Here is a 23618-nt window from a genome sequence, read left to right as displayed (position 1 = left end):
TTGGTAATGCTTGATGTAATGTTTGGTTATATTAATGAGTAACGTTGTAATGCCTATTAAAATGACCATTTTCTTGCCTTTCATTCTTCCCACCACTGGTGGTGCTGTGGTGTGAGTCTCTTTGTCTTCTGGCCATTTTGTTTTTCCATGGTTATGCTTTCTTTTTCACTTAAATTAATTTCCCTTTTGTTCTGCACCTAACTTTCATTTACTCTTAAACCCGCAGGCAGCTTTTTATAAAAAAAAAAAAAAAAAAAAATTACTATCTGTAGTGTCCGAGTATAAATAATACACTGACTGCAGGAGAACAATAATAACAGGTATTTACTGAACAGAGGGTAACTTAAGACTGAAATACAGAAGCCTGCTATGGTTTTTTATACAGGGGTGGTCACTGCCGGTACTGCAGTATAAAATCAGTTATTCCCTTAAAGGTACATACACAACAATTCCTCCCCTTTTTAGATAAACAGTACATAACATTCATTTAACAACTAAATAATAACTAATTACAATTACAATTTTCTCTGTACTATATACATCAACTGAAATAATCATTTATAAGTTCAGTCTTTGAGGAGGCTTCCTGATCCTGACTGGATAGCGCCTTTCTCGAGTATCCTGTTCTTGCGGCGGAGTTGATTCTGGCTCATTGTCATTGGTTGGTTCATCAGCTTTCAATACCACTGCTTCTGAGGTAGACGCAATCTGTACTTCGGGTTGATTACCAGGTGCACCTGCTCGTGGTATGGGTTTGGCTTGTTCCTGTGACTCCAGAATCTGGTCAGCATGGCGTCTCACGATGCTCTCTCCAGCGTCCACTGTGTACATTAGTGGTCCCTGCTGTGTGCATATCGTTCCTGGCTGCCATTTTTCTGTTCGGTAGTCGCGGGCCAAGACTGGTTGCCCTACCTTGAAGCTCCTGGTTGGCTTCTCATTTATGTGCTGGAATTGCTTATCCTCAACATCTCGTCTTATGTTTGGTTTGAGCAAATCCAGGCGACATCTTAGCCTTCGGTTGAAGAACATTATGGCTGGAGCTTGGTTGGTGACTGCATATGTCGCATTCCGGTAAGCAAACAAGAAATTATCCACCTTGTGTTGTAGTGGTATGTCGTCATTATGCATTGCCTTTATTGCCTTTTTAAAGGTCTGAACAAACCTCTCAGCCAATCCATTTGTGGCTGGATGATATGGGGCAGATGTGTAATGCTTCACTCCATTATTCCTCAGAAACCTCCGGAAATCCTCTGACACAAACTGTGGCCCATTGTCGGAGCAAATCTGTTCTGGCAAGCCATTCCTGGCGAAGCTGGTCCATAGGACTGCAATAGTTTTCTCCGTGGTGGTGGAGGACATTTTGATGACCTCTGGCCATTTCGAATGGGCGTCCACAGCGATTAGGAACATTGATTTTGCTGGTCCAAATGGACTCAATGTGTACCCGTTGCCATGGAGATGAGGGCCACTCCCATGGATGTAGCGGGGCCTGTGGTGGAGCGTTTTGGACCTTCTGGCATCCTGTGCATCTCTTGGTCATATCCTCGATTTCTTTATCGATTCCCGGCCACCACACAAACGCCCTGGCTAGGCTCTTCATTTTTACCCCTCCCAGATGACCCTCATGAAGCTCATTGAGCACTCTATCTCTCAACTTGGGTGGAATTACCACTCGGGATCCACACATCAAGGTCCCCCGGCACACTGACAGCTGTTCTCTCCTTGGCGAGAATGCTGGCAACAGTGAGTCGCCGTGTGCTGGCCATCCCTTCACCGTCAAATCATAGACCCGAGAGAGTGTTGGGTCATTTTGGGTTTCCTTCTCTATACTTGAGAGATTCCATGCGATCATAGTCGAATGTCTACCTGTTACAAACTCAACAGGGTCCACTGCAGGTGCTTCCTCTACCGTAGGCGCGACAGCCCATCAGCATTTCCATGCTGTTTCGTACCCTTGTACTCTGTCGTACTGATGTGCCCCTAGAAAAAGTGACCATCTTTGCAGCCGTTGCGCCGTCATCACCGGAACGCCCTCCTTTGGGTTAAAAGTGGAGACCAGAGGCTGATGATCAGTCAGTAGGGTGAATTTCTGCCCGTGCAGATAGTGATTGAACTTCTTCACCCCCCACACCAGGCTGAGGGCCTCCCTGTCAATCTGGGCGTAGTTACGCTCGGTTGAGGTTAACGAGCGCGACGCAAAGGCTATTGGCCTCTCTGAACCGTCAGGGAATTTGTGTGACAGCACCGCTCCGATGCCGTAGGGAGACGCATCACATGCTAACCGAATCGGTAGTGTTGGATTGTAGTGGGCCAATACTTCTTTTGAAGTGATTAGGCATTTACATTTCTGAAAGGCACGCTTACACTCATCACTCCATTTCCATGTTACTCCAGTTTGCAGTAGGGCGTTCAGTGGGTGCAGAATTGTAGATGAATTCGGCAAGAACTTATGGTAGTAGTTCATCAACCCGAGGAACGACCTCCGTTGCGACACATTTTCCGGTGCTGGAGCCTTGACTACAGCCTCAATCTTGTCCGGCGACTTATGCAACCTTTCCTCATCAATCATGTGGCCACAATACGAGATTTGTCTCCTGAAGAACTCGCATTTGGGGCGGTTGGCTCGTAGCCCATATTCCTGTAATCTCGTGAGCACCTGCTCCAGGTTGGCAAGGTGTTCACTGTCATTTTCGCCTGTAACCAGGATGTCATCCAAATAACACTGGGTCCCCGGGATCCCTTGCAGGACTTGTTCCATCGCCCTCTGCCAAATAGCCGGGGCTGATGCTACCCCGAATACCAGTCGATTTGTACTGGTAAAGGCCTTTGTGTGTTTATCGTGAGGTATTTCCTAGATGCTTCTTCCACCTCCATTTGTAGATACGCTTGGGCCAGATCAATCTTTGTAAAGCGTTTCCCTCCAGATAGTGAGGCGAAAATATCTTCTATCCGTGGAAGTGGATATTGTACTGTGTGCAGGACTGGGTTCACAATCACCTTGAAGTCCCCACAGATGCGGACCTTCGGTTCCCCAGGCGTGCTGCTCAATGATTTCTTCATTACAGGAACGATGGGTGTGGCCCCCTCGCTCCAGTCCACCTTGGACAGCACACCCGAACGCTCCAGACTCTCCAGCTCTGCTTCAACGGCTGGGTGGATCGCGTAAGGTACCGGTCTGGCCTTAAAAAATTTTGGGTTTGCGTTATCTTCGATTTTTATCGTTGCCGTTACTCCTTTTAGAGTCCCAAGTCCTTGTTGGAACACCTCTTTCGCGTCAGTTAGAATTTTTGACAGACGTCCAGGTGTGACGTCATCATCCTTTTTATCAGTCACAGTTAGCGCCTGAATGGAATGCCAATCCAATTGTATTTTTCGGATCCATTCACGTCCCAATAATGGTGGTCCTCCATCTGGTAGTGTGTATATATAGATACAGTTTCTGTGTTTCCTTGCCGTTGTATTCAACTGGCACCCTTATTTTTCCTCTGGGGTAGACTTTTTGCCCCGTGTATGTCTTCAATACAATGGACGTGTCCTTCAAGGGTATGTGTGAGAATAGCCGCTCATAGTCTCATCGATTCATGACAGTTAGGGCTGATCCTGTGTCCAATTCCATCTTTACTTGGGACCCTGCTATCATGAGGGTGACCCAAATGGTTCGGTGATCCTCCTTTGCGATCACGTTATGTAACTTTAGACAACTTAGTCTCCTGCTCCCGGAGTCCTTATCACTCTCCTGACCTTCCGAACTACTGTCTGTCAATTTCTTTACTTTCTTGTACTTTTCCTTAGTAGTTCTTGTAGTGTTGGTTTTCTTTCCCGACCTGCAGACTCTTGCTATGTGTCCCACATTGCCTGCATACTTTGTCCTTAAACCAGCAGTCCTTCTGATCATGGGTTGTTCTGCCGCAGCGATAGCACTTTTCTGCTCCATACGCCATTTCGTTAGCGCTGTATTCTTGTGGTTTCTGTTGTATTTCCGCAGCTCCCCGTGCTGCTGCTTCGTAGGATACTGCCACGCTGAAAGCCTGTTCTAGCGTCGGGTCCTTTTCCGAAAGTAGTTGTTTCTGGGTTCCTTCACTCTGGAGCCCGCAGACAAACTTATCCCGTAAGGTGTCTGCCAGTCTTGCTCCGAACTGGCAGTGCTTTGATAACTTGCGTAGTTCCGTAAGATAGTCAGCATTGCTCTCATCTTTGTGCTGGTTTCTTTTATGGAACTTGAATCTTTCTGCTATCAGCAGCGGTGTAAGGTTTAGGTGTTCCTGTAAGATATTAACAATCTCTTCAAAACTTTTCTCCATTGGTTTAGCTGGGGTAATTAAATTCCACAATAGGCCGTACGTTCTCGCGCCCATCAAATTTAATAATACCGACGCCTTCTTTCCATCGGCCACCTCATTTGCCTTGCAGTACACTTCAATTCTTTCCACATACATGGTCCAGTCTTCTACCTCGTTGTCGAAAGCAGTGATACTGCCACTTTTCGGCATCTTGGGTGATTTAAAATGGCGCCTCCCGTGCTTTTTCTTCTTCACCAATGGATTAAAATGGCACCTCCCACGCTTTTCCTTCTTCCCCAATGGAATAAAATGGCGCCTCCCGCGCTTTTCCTTCTTCCCCTTGCTGCCATGCTGCTCCTAGTGTTCTGCAGGGTAATGGCGGCGACCCGCGGCTTCGGCGCGTCTCACTTTTCCTTCCCCTTGTTTCATTCTCACTACGCTGCCCGGTTCTTGAGTACCGACCGCACCCTGTGCGCCTCTCTCTCTCTCTCTCTCTCTCTCTCTCTCTCTCTCTCTCTCTCTCCTCCCGACGACGTTGCACGGCCCCTTTGCAGAGCCGCTCGATTGAGCTTGAGCCCGCCGCAGTCCGGAAGGATCAGCGCACTACCTGCTACCAGCACGATTTGCTGGAACACCTTGACTGGGGAGCCAAGCCCAGCTCTCCACAGCCTCTCCTGCAACTCTCCGAACTCCGATGAATCCTTGGGCGGTTGCCCGTGGTCGACGCCCATTGTTCTGACTTCGACCTCCAAGAAGCTTCTTCTCAGGGAAAGATCCCCGTGAGGTGATGCAGTACTGCAGGTGAGTTCGAACCTGTTCGTCGCCAATGTAGTGTCCGAGTATAAATAATACACAGAGAACAATAATAACAGGTATTTACTGAACAGAGGGTAACTTAAGACTGAAATGCAGAAGCCTGCTATGGCTTTTTATACAGGGGTGGTCACTGCTGGTACTGCAGTATAGAATCAGTTCTTCTCTTAAAGGTACATACACAACAGTATCCAATGTCTGTTGCTCCTTCTTTCTCCCTTATACTATTAACTCTGTTCCTCGATCATCGGCCTGCTCCCCAACCTCTCTGGTGCTTGCTGCCTCACTGAGTCAGACCCATAGCCTCTCATCCCATTCTTTAGTCCTTGGAATTTTTTAGCCACACTTTACCTGTTTCAGAGTTCTCTCCCTCTGGGCCAACTCTTGTGGCTCTTGGCACCATTTCCACCCTGGCCTACTACCTCCTGACTATGCATGCTGTCTTTGAACCCAATCCCAGCTGCCTTCTACTCCCTGCCTGCCTAATGTCTTCCCATGCCCATAGACTTTCTATGGGATTTTGCTCTGGATCTTGTAAATTAGAGAGCTAAAAACGTAGCACCCCCTACAGGGCATCTGGGACTTCTGTGAACAGGGCAAGCAACCGTGTAGCTCCTTAACCAATCAGATTGAAGAATCGTTAATGAGCAGTGTTCTGGACTTATTACATGCAGATAGCACCCTCTAGTGGTAGTTATTGTATAGCAGTATGTTATTTGACCACCTTCCTGTTTGACCCGGAAGTAGTATTCCAGAGAGTGTTTCTGCTGAGTTATGAAGAAAGCCACATGAGGGATTCTCAATCCTATTGCACCCCTTCTTATACGCTAGGCAAGACGCAATGTCTGTGAGTATCCTTGTTTAGTAACATGATAACAACCTTGTCAGTGTAGTATTTTGACAATACTTTGTCCATAAGAAGTTATTAGCTGTTAGTTACCGAGGTTTAGCTTCAGTGCTATTTAGTTATACAATTAGTCTATTCTGTTGTCATAAACATGTTTATATCTTGTGTAACATCTAATGTATAATACTCAGTTCTATGTACAAAGCATACTTTGTCTTTGTTTACAGTTTCACAAATTTGTTCAAGTAAAGCTTCAAAACAGCAACCTGCTTCTCGGAGGAATTATTTGAATGAGTGTTTAGCTGGCTGGATAACTAGATAGCACATCTAGCGAGACCAGTACAGTGAAAAGACAGCATTACGGCTAGCTGTGAAGAGAGGGGATCCTCCACGTGGAGCAGCAATGCGCAGAGTAGGCCATCACGACAGAGCCAGCTTAAGTCTTCACCTTGTACACCACACTTACTTTCTGCTATGTTGATGTGAGGTAATACCGAAAACACTACTCGGCGAGTAGAAGACCTTAAACAGTTAGATGAAACTGAAGAAGGTGACAATCTGTCTATAAGCTCTCGTTACTACAGATCGCCAGCTGGTTCTAGGTCGTCGGCTGGTTCACGGTCATCAGCCAGTTTGCGGTCATCAGGTGGTTCTAGGGTAAGCATGGCCATCGCCAAAGCACGGGCTAGGCGAGAAGCAGCCCAAGCCAGAGCTGCTTATGCCAACAAAGAAATAGAAATCAAAGTTGAACAGGCCCGTCTCCAAGCCACATTAGACGCTCTGCAGGAAGAAAGAGATAGATGCTGCATTAGCTGAGGCACAAGTATTGGAGGCAGTTTTGGTGGAAGCTGATCCTGAGGCAGCTAACAAACTTTTAATTCCCGTTCCGCGGCAGAGTCGACTACAGCGCACCAGAGATTACGTGAGCGACCAAGCCGACACACAGTTTACGAGAGAGAAGGATGAAGACCCGCACATCTCTACAGACTCAAGCACTTCATATAACATGCCGCATGTCACCAATCAAGGTCAAAATGGACAGCGTGCCTCAAGTCACAGGATCCTCCCCTGCAAAACAGAGGACACGGTGCAGAGGAATGGAGCGCTGAAGAGAAAGTCAGCAGCAAACCCCCTCTCGTTTCCTTGAGACCCCCAACAGAGCCCCTACTCAAGGCAACCCTGGCACAGGTCCCACCATCTACGACCTTGCCAAATACCTTGCACGCAGCCAGCTGGTGACTACAGGGTTAACCACGTTTGATGATAGACCAGAGAATTATCGGGCGTGGAAGTCCTCCTTCCACGGTGCCATATTGGGCTTAGACCTGTCGGCAGGAGAAGAGCTCGACCTCCTTATCAAATGGCTCGGCCCAGAGTCCGCCGGACAGGCACGCAGGATAAAAGCGGTCAATGTGGGACATCCACCAGCTGGGTTGAAGATGGCTTGGGCGAGGCTGGAAGAAAGCTACGGCTCGCCTGAAGCCATTGAAAGGGCTCTCTTTGCCAGGTTGGAGAACTTTCCGAAGTTGACAAATAAGGAACCCCAGAAGCTCCACGACCTTGGAGATCTGCTGTCGGAACTCGAAGCCGCAAAGCAGGATGGCTACCTACCCAGCCTATCGTACTTAGACACTTCCAGAGGTGTAAGTCCCATCATTGAGAAGCTTCCATTCAATCTGCAGGGGAAGTGGATATCATTTGGGTCAGAGTTCAAGCTAAAGCACAACGTTACCTTACCTCCATTCTCTGTTTGCCAACTTCATCCGTAAAGAAGCCAAAGCCAGGACCGACCCCAGCTTCAACCTCTTCTCCTCCCACACAGCACTTGCCAGAAGAGACAAGTTTGACAGACATGGAAAGACACCAATATCTGTCCACAAAATGCAAGTGTCTTCAACCGAGAACACAAGGGATCAGAAGAAAACTGAGGATATGAGCAAACAATGCCCCATCCACAACAAGCCCCATCCATTAAAGTGCAGAGGCTTCAGAGAGATGTCCCTGGAAGATCGCAAACAGTATCTCAAAGAGAACTCTATATGCTTCAACTGCTGCTCTTCCACGAACCATCTCGCCAAGAACTGCAAGGTAGATGCAAAATGCACAGAATGTGAAAGTGATCGGCACATTTCAGCACTCCACCCAGGCCCAGCTCCTTGGAAGTCAGAGTCGTCCCCTCCCGCCTCAGCACGGCGGGGAGAGAGAGGGAGCTGCCAGTCCGGAGATTACATCCAAGTGCACCGAGGTGTGTGGAGAAGGAGTGAGCGCAAGAGCATGCTCCAAGATATGCCTCGTTAATGTGTACCCTGTAGGACGTCGCCAGGAATCTGAAAAGATGTATGCCATACTAGACGAACAAAGCAATCGTTCTCTAGCAAGATCCGAGTTCTTCGACATCTTCAAGGTCAAAGGAAGTCTGTTGCCTTACACGCTGAAGACGTGTGCTGGACTTTCAGAGACAGCCGGCAGGAGGGCCTGCGGTTATGTTGTTGAGTCAGCCGACGGGAAGATTAGTCTCCCCCCTTCCTACACTCATCGAATGTAATCAAGTCCCCGACAACCGTTCTGAGATTCCCACTCTGAATGCAGCTCATCACCACCGTCCTCTGAGACGCATTGCAGACGAGATCCCACCTCTTGATCCAGACGCAGACATACTCCTGTTGTTGGGAAGGGATATCCTGAGGGTACATAAGATAAGGAAACAGATCAACGGTCCACATGACGCCCCTTTCGCCCAAAGGCCAGACCTCGGCTGGGTCGTTGTTGGAGACGTGTGCCTCAGGGGTGCTCACAAGCCATCTCGGGTGAGCACACTCAAGACTTCCATCTTGGAGAATGGTCGTCCATGCAGTAGTCAGATCCGAGTGACCGAGAAGTTCAGTCATACGGCCCAGCCTCAGAACCCCCCAGTGCTGATCTCCACAAACAGCACACAGATGATGCTCACTGGAGAGAACGCGGGTCAGTCAGTCTTCTGTCGCACCGCCAATGACCACAAACTTGCTCCATTGATCGACGACATGAGATTCCTCCAGATTATGGACAATGAGGTCTTTTGTGACAGCTCTAACAGCTGGGTTGCACCCTTACCCTTCCAGGACTCCAGACGACGGCTGCCGAACAACAGGGAGTATGCCTATAATCGTCTTAACTCGCTCCGGCGCACACTAGAGAAGAAGCCAAAGATGAAAGCACACTTCCTAGAGTTTGTCAAGAAAATGCTTGTCAACGATCATGCAGAGCTAGCTCCTCCACTCCAAGAAGGCCAAGAGTGTTAGACTCCGAAAGAGGGGAGGTACCATCACCCCAAAAAGCTGGAACAAATCCGCGTGGTGTTTGACTCCAGTGCACCATATCGGGGAGTCTCTCTCAACGATGTACTCCTCACGGGGCCCGATCTCAACAACAGCCTCCTTTGGGGTACTCATGAGATTCAGGAAAGAGCCCGTCGCCATCACTGCCGATATCCAGCACATGTTTCACTGCTTTGTGGTGAGAGAAGACCACGGAGACTTCCTCCGCTTCCTGTGGTATCGCAACAACGACCCCAACAGAGAAATTGTGGACTACAGAATGCGTGTCCATGTCTTCGGGAATAGTCCGTCCCCTGCTATCGCCATATACGGACTAAGGAGGGCTGCCAAGGAAGATGATGACGACTTTGGCAGCGATGTGAGAGGGTTCATCGAACGGGAGTTCTACGTCAACGATGCACTGAAGTCATTCCCGACCGAAGCAGAGGCCATCGGTACCCTTGGACGAGCTCAGGAACTACTTGCACTATCCAACCTCAGGCTACACAAGATAGCCTCTAACAGACCAGCAGTGATGGAGGCATTCCCCCCTGAAGATCGTGCTAAGGACGTCAAGGATCTAGACCTCTTCACTGATGACCTCCCCCTACAGCATAGCCTAGGAGTGTCTTGGAACATAGCAACAGACGCGTTCACGTTCCAAGCCTTAGATGACAAGAAACCCTTCACACGTAGAGGAGTGCTCTCTACAGTCAACAGCCTATACGACCCTCTCGGTTTCTTAGCCCCTGTCACCATACAAGGCAGGCTGCTCCTCCCTCCTCCGGGAACTCTCCACACACACTGAAGAGTGGGATTCACCCCTCCCTGAAGAGATGGAAGCCGAGTGGGACAGATGGAGAGACTCACTTCAAGACTTACAGGAGATCTGAATACCTCGCTCCTATACGTCCTTCTCTCCCTCAAATGCCCAATTCAAAGAACTTTGTGTCTTTGCAGATGCATCCGCTAAGGCCATTGCAAGTGTGGCTTATCTGAAGGTCACCACTCAAGATGGACAAAGCAAAGTCGGCTTCGTCTTTGGTAAGGCCAAGTTAGCACCCCAGCCAGACCTCATCATACCCAGATTGGAACTGTGCGCAGCAGTATTAGCGGTTGAGATTGCAGAGTTCATAGTAGAGGAGATTGATCTGAAGTTCGACAGCATCAAGTATTATACAGACAGCAAAGTGGTGCTAGGATACATCCATAACCAAAGTAGACGGTTCTACGTATACGTGAACAACAGGGTCCAACGTATTCGACAGTCCACATCCCCCGACCAGTGGGGGTATGTCCCCACAGACCTGAACCCAGCTGACCATGGGTCTAGATCTGTAACAGCGTCCCTTCTCAGCAGCATAACTTGGCTGTCAGGACCTGCTTTTCTTCAGGATCAGTCCCTGCACTCCTCTGAACTCAATGAGTCATTCGACCTCCTCAACCCTGTTTCTGACTCCGAGATACGCCCACAAGTCACAGCGAACGTTACTCAAATCTCTAAGGACCTGATGAGCACCAAACACTTCGAGCGTTTCTCCAAATGGAACACTCTCAAAGACGGTAGCACGCCTAACCCACATAGCTCATACCTACTCCCAGCCTACACAAGAGAATAGCTGCCATGGGTGGCACATCTGTCGTAAGAGTCCCTCTGAAGAGGAGCTCGAGAGAGCCAAAATCCTTGTGATGAGCGTCCAACACGAGTGTTACTCAGAAGAGTTGAAGTGCATAGCAGTAGAACGCAACCTACCCCCTCACAGCAGTCTATGGAAGCTGCATCCTATCGTCGACACCGACGGACTTCTCAGAGTTGGGGGACGCATATCGCAGTCTCGGCTAGGAACAAATGAAACCAACCCCATCCTCATTCCAGGTCGTCATCACCTGGCTACTCTGCTTGTGCGTCATCATCATGAGGCTGTGAAGCACCAGGGCAGACATTTCACCGAAGGTGCTATCAGAGCAGACGGACTCTGGTTGGTTGGAGCTAAGAGATGTATCAGCGGCACGCTTTTCAAATGTGTCACCTGCAAGAAACTCCGTGGGAAGACAGAGCACCAACAGATGGCTGATCTGCCAGCCGAGCGGCTACAAGTAGCACCACCTTTCACCTACGTAGGTGTAGACGTCTTCGGGCCATGGGACGTGGTCTCACGCCGCACCAGAGGAGGACACGCCAACAGCAAAAGGTGGGCGGTGATGTTCTCATGTATGTCCACAAGAGCTGTACATATCGAAGTTATTGAAACAATGAGCGCCTCCAGCTTCATAAACGCTTTGAGAAGGGTTTTTCTCAATCAGAGGCCCGGCAAAGCAGATACGCTCGGATTGCGGCACAAACTTTGTTGGCGCTTGCAGAAAGCTGAAGATGGATGGATCAAGTTCCAGCTCAGTGTGGAGAAGTATCTCCAAGAGCAGAAATGTACCTGGGTATTCAACCCACCTCACTCATCCCACATGGGAGCGCATGATCGACATTGCCTGCCGCATCCTCGACTGCATGCTTCGCCAAGGTAGATTGTCGTGCCTCACACATGAAGTCTTGACCACACTGATGGCTGAGGTCACTGCCGTGATGAATGCAAGACCCCCTCATTCCCGTATCTTCAGATCCGGAATCGCCCCTCATCCTCACTCCAGCCATGCTTTTGACCCAGAAGACAGGTGTTTCCCCTTGTCCTCCAGGAGAGTTTGGGAAAAGAGAACTCTTCAAGGAAGAATGGAAACGGGTTCAGAGTTTGGCGGACACGTTTTGGGGCAGGTGGCGACGGGAGTAACTCAACACACTGCAGAGCCGACGCAAGTGGCAGGACAAGAGGCCAGACCTCAAAGAAGGAGATGTTGTCTTGATGAAGGACAGTCAGGCAAAAAGGAATGAATGGCCTATGGCTATCATCGTGAAGTCCCTTCCCAGCCAGGACGGGAGAGTGAGAAAGATGGACTTGAGTCGTCAAAGAAGGAACAGCAAAGGTCTTCTCTCGGCCTGTCTCTGAGGTGGTCCTTCTTTTGTCGCCAGAGGATTCCAGTGACAAGTAGAGTTAGGATTATGTGGGGTCGTTAACGACGGAGAGTGTTCTGGACTTATTACATGCAGATAGCACCCTCTAGTGGCAGTTATTGTATAGCAGTATGTTATTTGACCACCTTCCTGTTTGACCCGGAAGTAGTATTCCAGAGAGTGTTTCTGCTGAGTTATGAAGAAAGCCACATGAGGGATTCTCAATCCTATTGCACCCCTTCTTATACGCTAGGCAAGACGCAATGTCTGTGAGTATCCTTGTTTAGTAACATGATAACAACCTTGTCAGTGTAGTATTTTGACAATACTTTGTCTATAAGAAGTTATTAGCTGTTAGTTACCGAGGTTTAGCTTCAGTGCTATTTAGTTATACAATTAGTCTATTCTGTTGTCATAAACATTGTTGTGGTAAACCACTGTTATTGTTGTTCACCGTTGTTGTTGTTGCACACACTGTTGTATCTATGCATGCCTCAGCTGGCTCCGCCCCTGGCTCCACCCACATGCCCAGGTATAAAGGTGACTGCTCTGCAGCCCCCTGCCTTCTTGGAAACCAGTCAACCACGAGAGGCATGCTCTGTTCTTTGTTAATAAAAGCCTTTTAGTTACTCTCCGTCTTTTATGAGTAATTAATAGCGCATCAATTTTATTAACAAAAACAAAATGTCGGCACCAAACGCTGAGCAGCAGGCGCTGCAGCAAATGACGGCACCAAACGCTGAGCAGCAGGCGCTGCTGCATGCCCTCAGACCAACATGCCTGGACCTAGACCCTCAAGAGGCGGGTTCGTCTACCAAGTTCGCACAATGACTGCGTTGCTTCGAAGCTTACCTGGAAGCCTCAGCCGTGACACTAGATGGAAACAAACTAAAAATCCTGGCCTCCAAGGTGGGCCACCAAGTCTACACGCTCATCCAGGACGTGACTACCTACGTGGCGGCTATCGATCTGCTAAAAGGACAATACACACGCCCGGTTTATGCCAGACACCTGAGATCCCGCAAACAGCAGTCCGGGGAATCGGTGGAGGCATTCCTACGGGCACTACAGATACTCGGCCGAGCCTGCGATTTGTAAAGAGGTATCGGCCGCGACACACACGGAGGGACTTATCCGAGATGCTTTCGTTGCGGGCCTCAAGTCCGACTACTCCCGGCAGAGACTGCTGGAGAAGGGCGAAATCGACCTGAAGAAGGCAGTGTCCCTCGCGCGCTCGCTAGACGCGGCCCACCGGAATATGGACGCATTCTCCCCTAACCGCTCCGCACCGTGGACGCCGCAACCTTGGGTCATGGGACTGCCACCCCCGGCACCAACTGCTGCAGCGATGTCCAAGGGCCCAAAATGTTACTTTTGTGGCCAGGCAAAACACCCCAGAGCACGCTGCCCGGCGAAAAACGCTACCTGCTCTGGCTGCGGGAAGAAAGGACACTACGTCAGCGCCTGCAAAGGTAAAACCGCTAACGCCAGCAGCGCCGCGCGTGAACCGTGGGGGCAGCCATCTTGTCCGCCATCTTGGACACCTCCAGCCGCGTGGGGATCGGGATCATGGGCGCAGCCATCTTGTCCGCCATCTTGGACGCCTCCAACTCCAATCGCGGGTGACCCGGACTCAACCACCGACTCGTCTGACGACCATAGCGACTCGCTCGACCATACGCTGGCCTCCGTGACGCTGGACCAATCTCTCCCTCACCAAGTGTCCAGGTCCATGATGGACATTACGGTAAACGGCCGCGCCACTACCTGCCTTTTCGACAGCGGGAGCACGGAGAGCTTTATCCACCCCGACACGGTGCGCAGTTACTCTCTCCCGGTCCGGCCAACGCGCCATCGGATCTCTATGGCTTCCAAATCCCATTCAGCAGACGTCGGTGGCTACTGTGTAGTGACCCTTTCAGTAAGGGGCACAGAATACAAAAATTTTAAACTTCTTGTCCTGCCCCATCTCTGCGCTGCCGTTCTACTGGGGTTGGATTTTCAGTGCCACCTTAAAAGTGTCACATTAGCGTACGGCGGACCCCTCCCCAGCAGCTTTTAAATCGCCCGCCGCGCACCATTTGCAGCCTCTCCACGCTTAAAGTCTCTTCCCCCCCCCCGTTCGCTAACCTCACCCGCGACTGTAAGCCCATCGCTACCAAAAGCAGGCGGTACAGTGCCGGGGATAGGAGCTTCATTAAATCCGAAGTAGCAAGACTCCTGAAGGAAGGGATTATTGAGGGTAGCACTAGCCCATGGCGAGCACAAGTGGTGGTAGTGAAGACTGGCAAAACAGCGCCTAGTTATTGACTACAGCCAGACGATCAATCGCTACACCCAGTTAGATGCATACTCACTCCCCCGCATATCTGACATGGTCAATCATAGTACAATACCGGGTGTTCTCGACGATTGATCTGAAGTTGGCATACCACCAGCTCCCCATCAGGGCTGAGGACCGCCAGTACACAGCTTTTGAAGCTGACGGTCGTCTCTACCACTTCCTCCGAGTCCCCTTCGGCGTCACCAACGGGGTTTCGGTCTTCCAAAGGGAGATGGACCGAATGGTTGACCAGAACGCGCTGCAGGCCACCTTCCCCTATCTAGACAACGTCACCATCTGCGGCCACGACCAGCAGGACCATGACGTTAACCTAGAGAAATTCCTCCGTACGGCCCAGCGGCTGAGTCTAACATACAACAAGGACAAATGTATGTTTCGCACCACGCGCCTCGCCATTCTTGGCTGCGTAGTGGAGAACGGAGTCATCGGCCCCGACCCCGACAGAATGCGCCCCCTTATGGAGCTCCCCCCTCCCCCACTGCCAAAAAGCACTGAAGAGATGCCTAGGGTTTTTCTCTTACTATGCTCAGTGGGTGCCCAACTATGCGGACAAAGCCAGACCCCTCATCAAGTCCACCTTCTTCCCACTGACAGCAGAGGCATGTGCAGCCTTCGCTCTCATAAAAAGAGATATTGCGAAGGCCACAATGCACGCAGTGGGTGAGTCCATCCCTTTCCAAGTGGAGAGCGACGCATCCGACCAGGCGGGGAGACCCGTGGCCTTTTTCTCAAGGACCCTCCAGGGCCCCGAGATTCGACACTCCTCTGTCGAAAAGGAGGCCCAGGCCATTGTGGAAGCGGTGCGACATTGGAGGCATTACCTGGCCGGAAAACGATTTACCCTGCTCACTGACCAGCGTTCAGTAGCTTTTATGTTTAACAATAAGCAGAGGGGCAAAATCAAGAACGACAAGATCTTGAGGTGGAGAATTGACCTCTCCACCTACAATTACGATATCTTGTACCGGCCCGGGAAACTCAATGAGCCCCCAGATGCCCTATCACATGGTACATGCGCCAACGTGCAGGTTGATAGACTGCAGATCCTCCACAATGACCTCTTCCACCCGGGGGTCACCAGGTTCTTCCATTTCATCAAATCCCGTAACCTGCCCTACTCCAGCGAGGAGGTCAGGACCATGACCAGGAACTGCCCAATCTGTGCCGAGTGCAAACCGCATTTTTATAGGCCAGACAGCAAGCCTGATCAAGGCCACTCGCCCCTTCGAGCGCCTGAGCGTCGATTTTAAAGGGCCCCTCCCCTCCTCTGACCGCAACGTGTACTTCCTCAACATAATTGATGAGTACTCCCGTTTCCCGTTTGCCATCCCTTGCCCAGACATGACCAGTACCACAGTCATTAAATGTCTGAATGACCTTTTCGCCTTGTTCGGCTTCCCTAGCTATATCCATAGCGACCGGGGCTCATCCTTTATGAGCGACGAACTCCGTCAGTACCTGCTCACGAGAGGTATTGCTACAAGCAGAGCCACCAGCTACAATCCCCGGGGGAACGGCCAGGTGGAAAGAGAGAACGCGACGGTTTGGAAGGCCGTCCTCTTAAACTTAAAATCTAAGGGCCTTCCGACCTCTCGCTGGCAGGAGATCCTCCCTGCGGCGCTCCACTCCATTCGGTCACTGCTTTGTACGGCCACCAATGCCACCCCCCATGAAAAAATGTTCACTTTCCCCAGGAAGTCCACATCGGGGACCTCGCTACCGACATGGCTGACGTCTCCAGGACCCGTCCTACTGCGGAAGCATGTGAGGTCCCATAAAACGGACCCCCTGGTCGAGAGGGCGAGCCTCCTCCACGCCAGCCCCCAGTATGCTTACGTGGCGTACCCGGACGGGCGGGAGGACACAGTCTCCATACGAGACCTCGCACCTTCGGGTGCCCCTGAAACACTACCATTGCCATCCACCACTACCCACAACCCAACCCCTGTAGACGGCATGCCGCAGCCCCAGGACCCGTCATTGACCACCCAACCACTCAATGAGATGCCAGATTCAACGTTGGATGCTGCACCATCACTGCCGCCACCACGACGATCAGGACGGCATACAAGGCCACCTGATAGACTTACTTACACGAACCTTTAGTACACTTCACCCCGCCGGACTCAATTTTAAACAAGGGGTGAATGTGGTAAACCACTGTTATTGTTGTTCACCGTTGTTGTTGTTGCACACTGTTGTATCTATGCATGCCTCAGCTGGCTCCGCCCCTGGCTCCACCCACATGCCCAGGTATAAAGGTGACTGCTCTGCAGCCCCCTGCCTTCTTGGAAACCAGTCAACCACGAGAGGCATGCTCTGTTCTTTGTTAATAAAAGCCTTTTAGTTACTCCTAACTCGCCGTCTTTTATGAGTAATTAATAGCGCATCACATGTTTATATCTTATCTAACATCTAATGTATAGTACTCAGTTCTATGTACAAAACATACTTTGTCTTTGTTTACAGTTTCACAAATTTGTTCAAGTAAAGCTTCAAAACAGCAACCTGCTTCTCGGAGGAATTATTTGAATGAGTGTTTAGCTGGCTGGATAACTAGATAGGAGCACGTCTAGCGAGACCAGTACAAGCAGCACAAAGTCTGAACCAGAAAGAGTCTGTTAGAATATTGAATTCAATATCAAATCAGGTACAGAAAGCAAAATAAAGAGAGGGAATGAAAGATTGGATTAAGAAAAAGTGAAAAACATTTTATTTAAATGTTTTAATTAAAAAAAAAAAAAAAAAAATCTCCAACAATAATTAAAACTGAAGGAATGAGACTGCGCACTTGTAAAAGTTAATTTTTGTACCAGAGAGGTTGTTTGGCAGTAATTAAGACTTACCACGCCATTAAAAGGGTACTTGCACTGGAGTGGACAAGCTCTAACTTTTTCTGGTAAGTTTAGTTTGTATTTATCAGGTAAGTATGGCAACTTCACGCCGTTCAATGTATTTGAACGGTGAGAGTCTCGGTGAGATACCGTTTTCGCACAGCTTTTGGAGGAGCAGTGCACCTCGGACAGCAACTTCCTGATTTCCGCATTTCACTGCGCATGTGTGGTTGCCGGAAATTGCTGTCCGATTTTTACACAAATAACGGTGAGCACCGTTGGCCTCACCACTATTTCTACCGCGAAATCTGGCCCATTGGATGAGTCTATCTACACATTTATATTGCAGCACCTCTAAACTTTTCTGGGGATGAATAACCCCTGTGAGGTGACTTTTTTTTTCCCCTTCTTTCAATTTAAAGTCTCAACAGGCCTAGCATCCCACAGGGTAGGGATGTTACCTGCCCTCCATGGAATTCTTAATCTAGCGGATGGGTAAGGGAAGATGGCCTCTCTCCATTCCATTTTCCACTCCGTGCTTCCCCACCGTAGCACGGCTGAAGTTGATAACTTGGTTAAGTGGAAGACCCAGCCTGCTCCTACCACTTGTGTTTGCGCTCGAACACAGCGTCATCTTGCTACCCCATTTTACAAAGCCAGTATGAGAATAAGTGTGCTATTCAGCAGGGTTTACACTGGTATGTTTGTGTCAAAAGTGCTGTAAATAGAAAGAACTTGCATTTATATAGCGCCTTTCATAACCTCACGATGTCCCAAAGCACTTTTTGAAGTGCAGTCACTGTTGGAAATGCGGCAACCAATTTGCGCACAGCAGGGTCCCACAAACGGCAATAAAATAATGACCAGATAATCTGTTTTAGTGATGTTGATTGAGGGATAAATATTGGACAGGACACTGGGGAAAACTCCCCTGCTCTCCTTCGAATAGTGCCATGGGATCTTTTACATCCACCTGAGCAGGCTGACTGGCCCTCAGTTTAACATCTCATCCGAAAGACGACACCTCCTAACAGTGCAGAACTCTCTCCGTACTGCCCTGCAGTGTCAGCCTGGATTATGCACTCCAGACTGTAGAGTGGGACTTGAACCCACAACCTACTGACTCAGAGATGAGAGTTCTACCACTGAGCCACAGCTGACACCTAATGAAATGTGTTTTTTATTGTGGCACAATCTTGGCACTCTATAAATAGGGTGTTGGTGTAGACACACAGGACGTATAATATATTCAGAAATGAATTTTATGCCTCCTTCAGTGCCCTGTGATTGAGAGATAGTTCATCTCTTTTTGTATTTGGTAATCTTTGGTGTTAAAATTTTATGCAACCAAAGGTGTACTTTTATAACGGGGAGATTTAAAAAACATCTGCAACAGAGCTTTTATATTTCCACTAATGACTGTGCTGCTTTAGCCCATATAGGCGGAAAGAGCAGAAACATTTATTTGTATCCCTGTTGGTGTATTTCTAATTTTAAAAATAACGTGGATTTTTTTTTTTAGTTCCATAAATGTTAACACCTCGTTTCCGAAATAAACAGCAAAGCTCCCTGATGGCGTAGTGACTGTCCAGGCTGGTGCATGAAGAATGGGCATTTGTGTAAAGTCCCAGAGGGCTGCATGTGCTTGTGAAGCCATACCCTGGCAACAACAAGAGAATTCTTTTTCCATTCTTTTCTTGTTGAAGTGGTTTATTTTGATGGTATAATCAAATGGCAGTAATACCCAGATATACCGTGCGTCTTATATGATGGGCATATGCTCTGAGGGTTAATGTTTTTACATTTTTTGTGTTTTTTGACTAGCTCCTGAAAACCTTGAAGCGTTTGAATGAACTTCCCATCACTGTGGATATTTTAGCGGTAAGTTAGGATCACTTGATTGAGCGGGAGGTGGTGGTGGTGGAGATTTAGGGAGCAGCAGACCAGGTTGGCCCTAAGTTTGAATCCTATGGCTACTGCCAATCCAATTCAGCATTGCACAATTAGAGTTCTTTCTACAGGTATAAGCTGTCCCATCCTTTTGCACTGGAGGTTTGATTAGTGGATCTGTGCTCTTGCAACCACTTGCTCTTGCTTGCAAATGTAAAATCATATTCCCAGGATGCTGCAATTAAGTGAAACTGCACTGGTAGGTTAATGGCAATGGCCCGGATTTTGAGGTCAGCGGCAATGGAACGGCACTTGCCATTCACCACACTGACGGCTACCCACAAGGTTTTTGCGGACTTTTGAGCAGAGGCTTGCTCTAATCCGGCATCTGATCCAGTGTGGTGCCTTCTACAGGGGATCTGTGAGCAGGGGAAAAACAGTGAGGCACTTCAACCAATCAGGTTGAAGAATTCTCAAAGATGGAGTCTAAACCAGGAAGTATAAAGCAGGAAGTAGAAATTAGATTTAAATCACGTACAAAAAGCAAAATAAAGATTGGAAAAGACAGATGGGATTAAGAGCGAGAGATGAGAGAAAGCCAGACCGAAAAAGTAAAAAATAAATTATTAATTTTATTTTAAAATCTCCAACACTAATTAACTTCTGAGGAAATGAGACTCCACACTTCTAAAATTACATTTTCAGGGCCAGAGAGGTTGCTTGGCAGCAATTGCCACTTATCATACCGTTAAGAATTCACTTACTCCTGAATGCACCAACCCTAACTTTTTTTCTGGTGTCTTTAGTGGGGAACTGGTGGGGTACCCCAACTTCACGCCGTTGCATTGATTTCAGTGCCGAGTCTATCGGCGAGGTTCTGTTATAGCGCAGCCTGTGAAGGAGCAGGGTATCTCTGACAGCGATTTTGTGATAGTTATTCCTGTCACAAAATCCGGGCCATTCTATTGGCATTTGTTTAAAATGGGCAGGAAAGGTGTACTACTGGTTCAGTGGACTGAGGGAGAACACTTTCTTCACATGAAGACTTGCTGCCCTTATGAAAAGAAACAAAGATGTCTGAGAAAAATACGATTTTTTACATTTCTAGTGAAAATCGCATCTGTCTAGAGACAAATAAGGTGAAACTATTTGAAGTAACACATAAAAGATTTTGCCCCTGTTTGCTCATTCAATAAGGAGGCTATGGCAATATAACATAATGATACATTGTGATCTGTATTGTGTATATGGTTTTAAAAAACTTTTTGTAGCAATACATTAATTGTAAGCAACAAGAGCAGTAGTTGTCAGCAGGAATAGAGTTTGAATTGACAGTATCTATCCTTTATTTTGACAAATGGTAGGATTAATAGAATTTCAGAATCATAATCAGTGTAATATATAGAGTTTGAGGCCTAATGATGCACTTAATGTGTCTGTCACGATCACAATTTTCTCTCTTCAGTTTTCTCAACTAGCTTTCTCTCCTCCCTCTGCACCTGAAGGTGTGGGAATTATGGCTAATTTGCCTTTCCATAATCCAGTGCACCAAGACTAGCTGTAGTGCATCCCATTGCAGTCCCTGCCCGAGATCAGCAGAGACCTGTGCTGCTTAGACCTTTTTTTTTCTGCCTCCTACCGGTCAATCTGTTGGTCTGTCCTTCATTCTTTTCTGTAGGTTTAAGTTATCCCTATGTAATGGGGATGTGTAATTTGCTACTCTTAGCTGTGTGTAATTTTTAAAATAAAAATCTGAGGTATCTTGCTCCCATCCCTCTAGCCAACGTTCTGTTCATCAAGGAATAGATGATTTACGCCCAGGCTTCTTTGCATACAACTCCTGAGCCTCCTGTCCTGGATGAGCCTCAGTTTCCTCGAATTAAACATTGAGAAGACTGAAACCATTGTCTTTGTCACGGTCCGTTCCTCCCCAACAAACTCCATTCCTTCATCACCAATTCTATCCCCCTCCCCGATCACTGTCTTGGGCTGAACCAGACCATTCGCAAACTCTGTATCCTAAGCTAAGCTTCCGACCTTGTATCCTTTCAATTGCAAAGACCGCCATTCTTCCACCTCTAACTCCGCCCCTGCATCAGCCCATCTGCTGCTGAAACCTGCATCCATGCTTTTACATTTCGTCCATCCAGACCTGACTATTCCAATGCTCTCTTGGTCGGCCTCCTATCCTCCACCTTCCATAAACTTGAACTTATCTGAAACTCTGCTGTCTTTATCTTAACCTGCACCACATGCTATGCACCACATCCTATTCACCATCACCCCTGTGCTCGCTGACCTACATTTTCTCCCTGTCTACCAACAGCTCAAATTGAAAATTCTTATTCTTGTGTTCAAATTCCTTCATGGCCTCACCCCTCCCTATCTCAGTAATCTCCTTCAGCCTGACAAACCTCCAACTCTGATCTTTTGCGTATCCCCCACTCCCTTCGCCCCATCATTGGCCGCCGTACCGTTAGCCGTCTAGGATCTAAGCTCTGGAATTCCCTCCCCTCCACCTCCTCAAAGACCCTTCTTAAAACCTACCTCTTCGACCAAGCTTTTAGTCACCCGCCCTAATGTCTCTTTCTTTGGCTTGTTGTCAATTTTTGTCTGATTTATGCTCCTGTGAAGTACCTTGAGATGCTTTCCTATGTTGAAAGTGCTATACAAATGCAATTTGTTCAGCTAACTGTTGAAGTTACATAAGCACCCAGTGATGGCTGTATCTTTAATATTAATTTCCTCTCTCCACGTGGCAACTAATGGCTGTGATGGGTAACTTGGCAGTTTGGGGGACTATAAGCCAATATTCCCATCTTGCCACTTTTCACATTGAAGCTCTAATGAATTATGCCACCCAGTAAATGTTGTTTTAACAGGAATGGATTATTACAGCAAAGCCACAAGGGAAAAAGTGCAACAGAATTCTTTCAGTGGCAGCATGCTGAACAATCAACTACTGTTAAATGCACCACAAACACATCATACTTTTGTTTTTTTAAAACGTCGTTATTGAGTGTTGGCGTATAGTCTGGTTCTCCAAACTGATTTGGAGTGTGGTAGTGAGGATTTTAAGGTCGTGCCTAATTCACAAGCTGAAGGAATTTGTTTCATTGTTATTGCTTTTCTTTCTGTAAACAGGATACAGGAATAGGGAAAACCGTGAATGGATTCCGGAAGCATGATGTGATTGGAGAGTGTGCTAAGAGCCTAGTCTCAAAGTGGAAGAAACTGGTACCCCAGGAAGTAGAACGGTATTGTTTTGCCAGCCATCTCTGCTTAAATAGTGAAAGCTGTTATTACACGCTGTACATGCATATTTTCCTTGATTGTATAATAATCCAATTCTGGAATTTGGGTTGGGAGGGGAAAGATGTATCTTGTGTTATGATGCATAGAAAGTGAATATTCACACCTCTTCCCTAAATATGGCAGTTTGAAATGTGGAGGTTGTCATTTTTGACCCCAATGCAAGCTCTTCAGTTAGTAAATTAGATAAAATCCTACTTCTACCAGTTTTGTGACTGGAGATTCATCATTTTGTTTTTTGTTGATGAATCTGGTTTAGATATTCATGATAAAAAATAGAGAAAATGGCATCCCAAACCAAGGTGATCAGGAATCCGAGCTTCCAGGTAATCAAATTTCAGTTAAAACAATACTGGGTCTCCCACGAACGTCCTTAGTCTTTTAGGATGCTAAAGATGGGCAGAAGTAATGCAGTATCTCGTAGCCTCATGGATACAGAACAATGTAGAACATCATTTTAATGATCCTAAAAGGGTTATGCGAGCTGAAGGTTCATAGAACCAGCAGTTGAAAAAGTAACTGCAAAAGTAGATCCCCTTCTCCCTCCCTCCCTCCCTCCTCCCAAAACAAGCCACTGACAGGAGCGTGGCATCATCCTCCATACTTTTCAGGATGAGCCTAAACTATTGGCTCTTCTGTTTCTGGTAAGTTTGTTAAAATACCATGCCATTCTATATCGATATGTTCACTTACGTAAGCTATGCTCAGTCGGCTAGGAAAAGACTCGCCCCCCCCCGCCCCACTCGCCCCCCTCGCCCCCCCCGCCCCACTCGCCACTCCAGTTGCGATTACCTTTTAAAGGCAGAGTTCTTAAAAGAGCCATACCATGCCTTTTAAAGGTGAGGTTTCGTAAAGGGCCATACCCTTATGGCTGTGGCTGACACACCGGCCCTCGATCACCCTGCTACAACGTGTAAACATCACCATGTTGGTCCATATTTTGCTTGTATTCACTGGGTAGGGAAGGGAAGTACTTTAATTATACTGGGGAGGAATTTAAA

General features: G+C 48.0%; 1 protein-coding gene across 3 annotated transcripts in view; it reads left to right on the top strand.

Annotated features, from left to right (window-relative positions):
• Positions 1–23618, top strand: part of eloa (elongin A) — a 79562-nt gene that overhangs the window by 16334 nt on the left and 39610 nt on the right. For all 3 annotated transcript variants that reach the window (XM_085962548.1, XM_085962546.1, XM_085962547.1), the window contains exons 2-3: positions 19240–19296; positions 22450–22562. In XM_085962548.1, coding sequence (XP_085818674.1) covers positions 19240–19296; positions 22450–22562 — 170 coding nt within the window. The remainder of the gene's footprint in view (positions 1–19239; positions 19297–22449; positions 22563–23618) is intronic.

Source organism: Somniosus microcephalus, chromosome 20 (assembly GCF_052327205.1).
Source record: "Somniosus microcephalus isolate GS21.2 chromosome 20, FLI_Smic_1.0, whole genome shotgun sequence".
Lineage (NCBI taxonomy): Eukaryota > Metazoa > Chordata > Chondrichthyes > Squaliformes > Somniosidae > Somniosus > Somniosus microcephalus.
The sequence above is the reverse complement of the archived record's forward strand: the minus strand, read 5'-3'. Positions and strand labels throughout refer to the sequence as shown.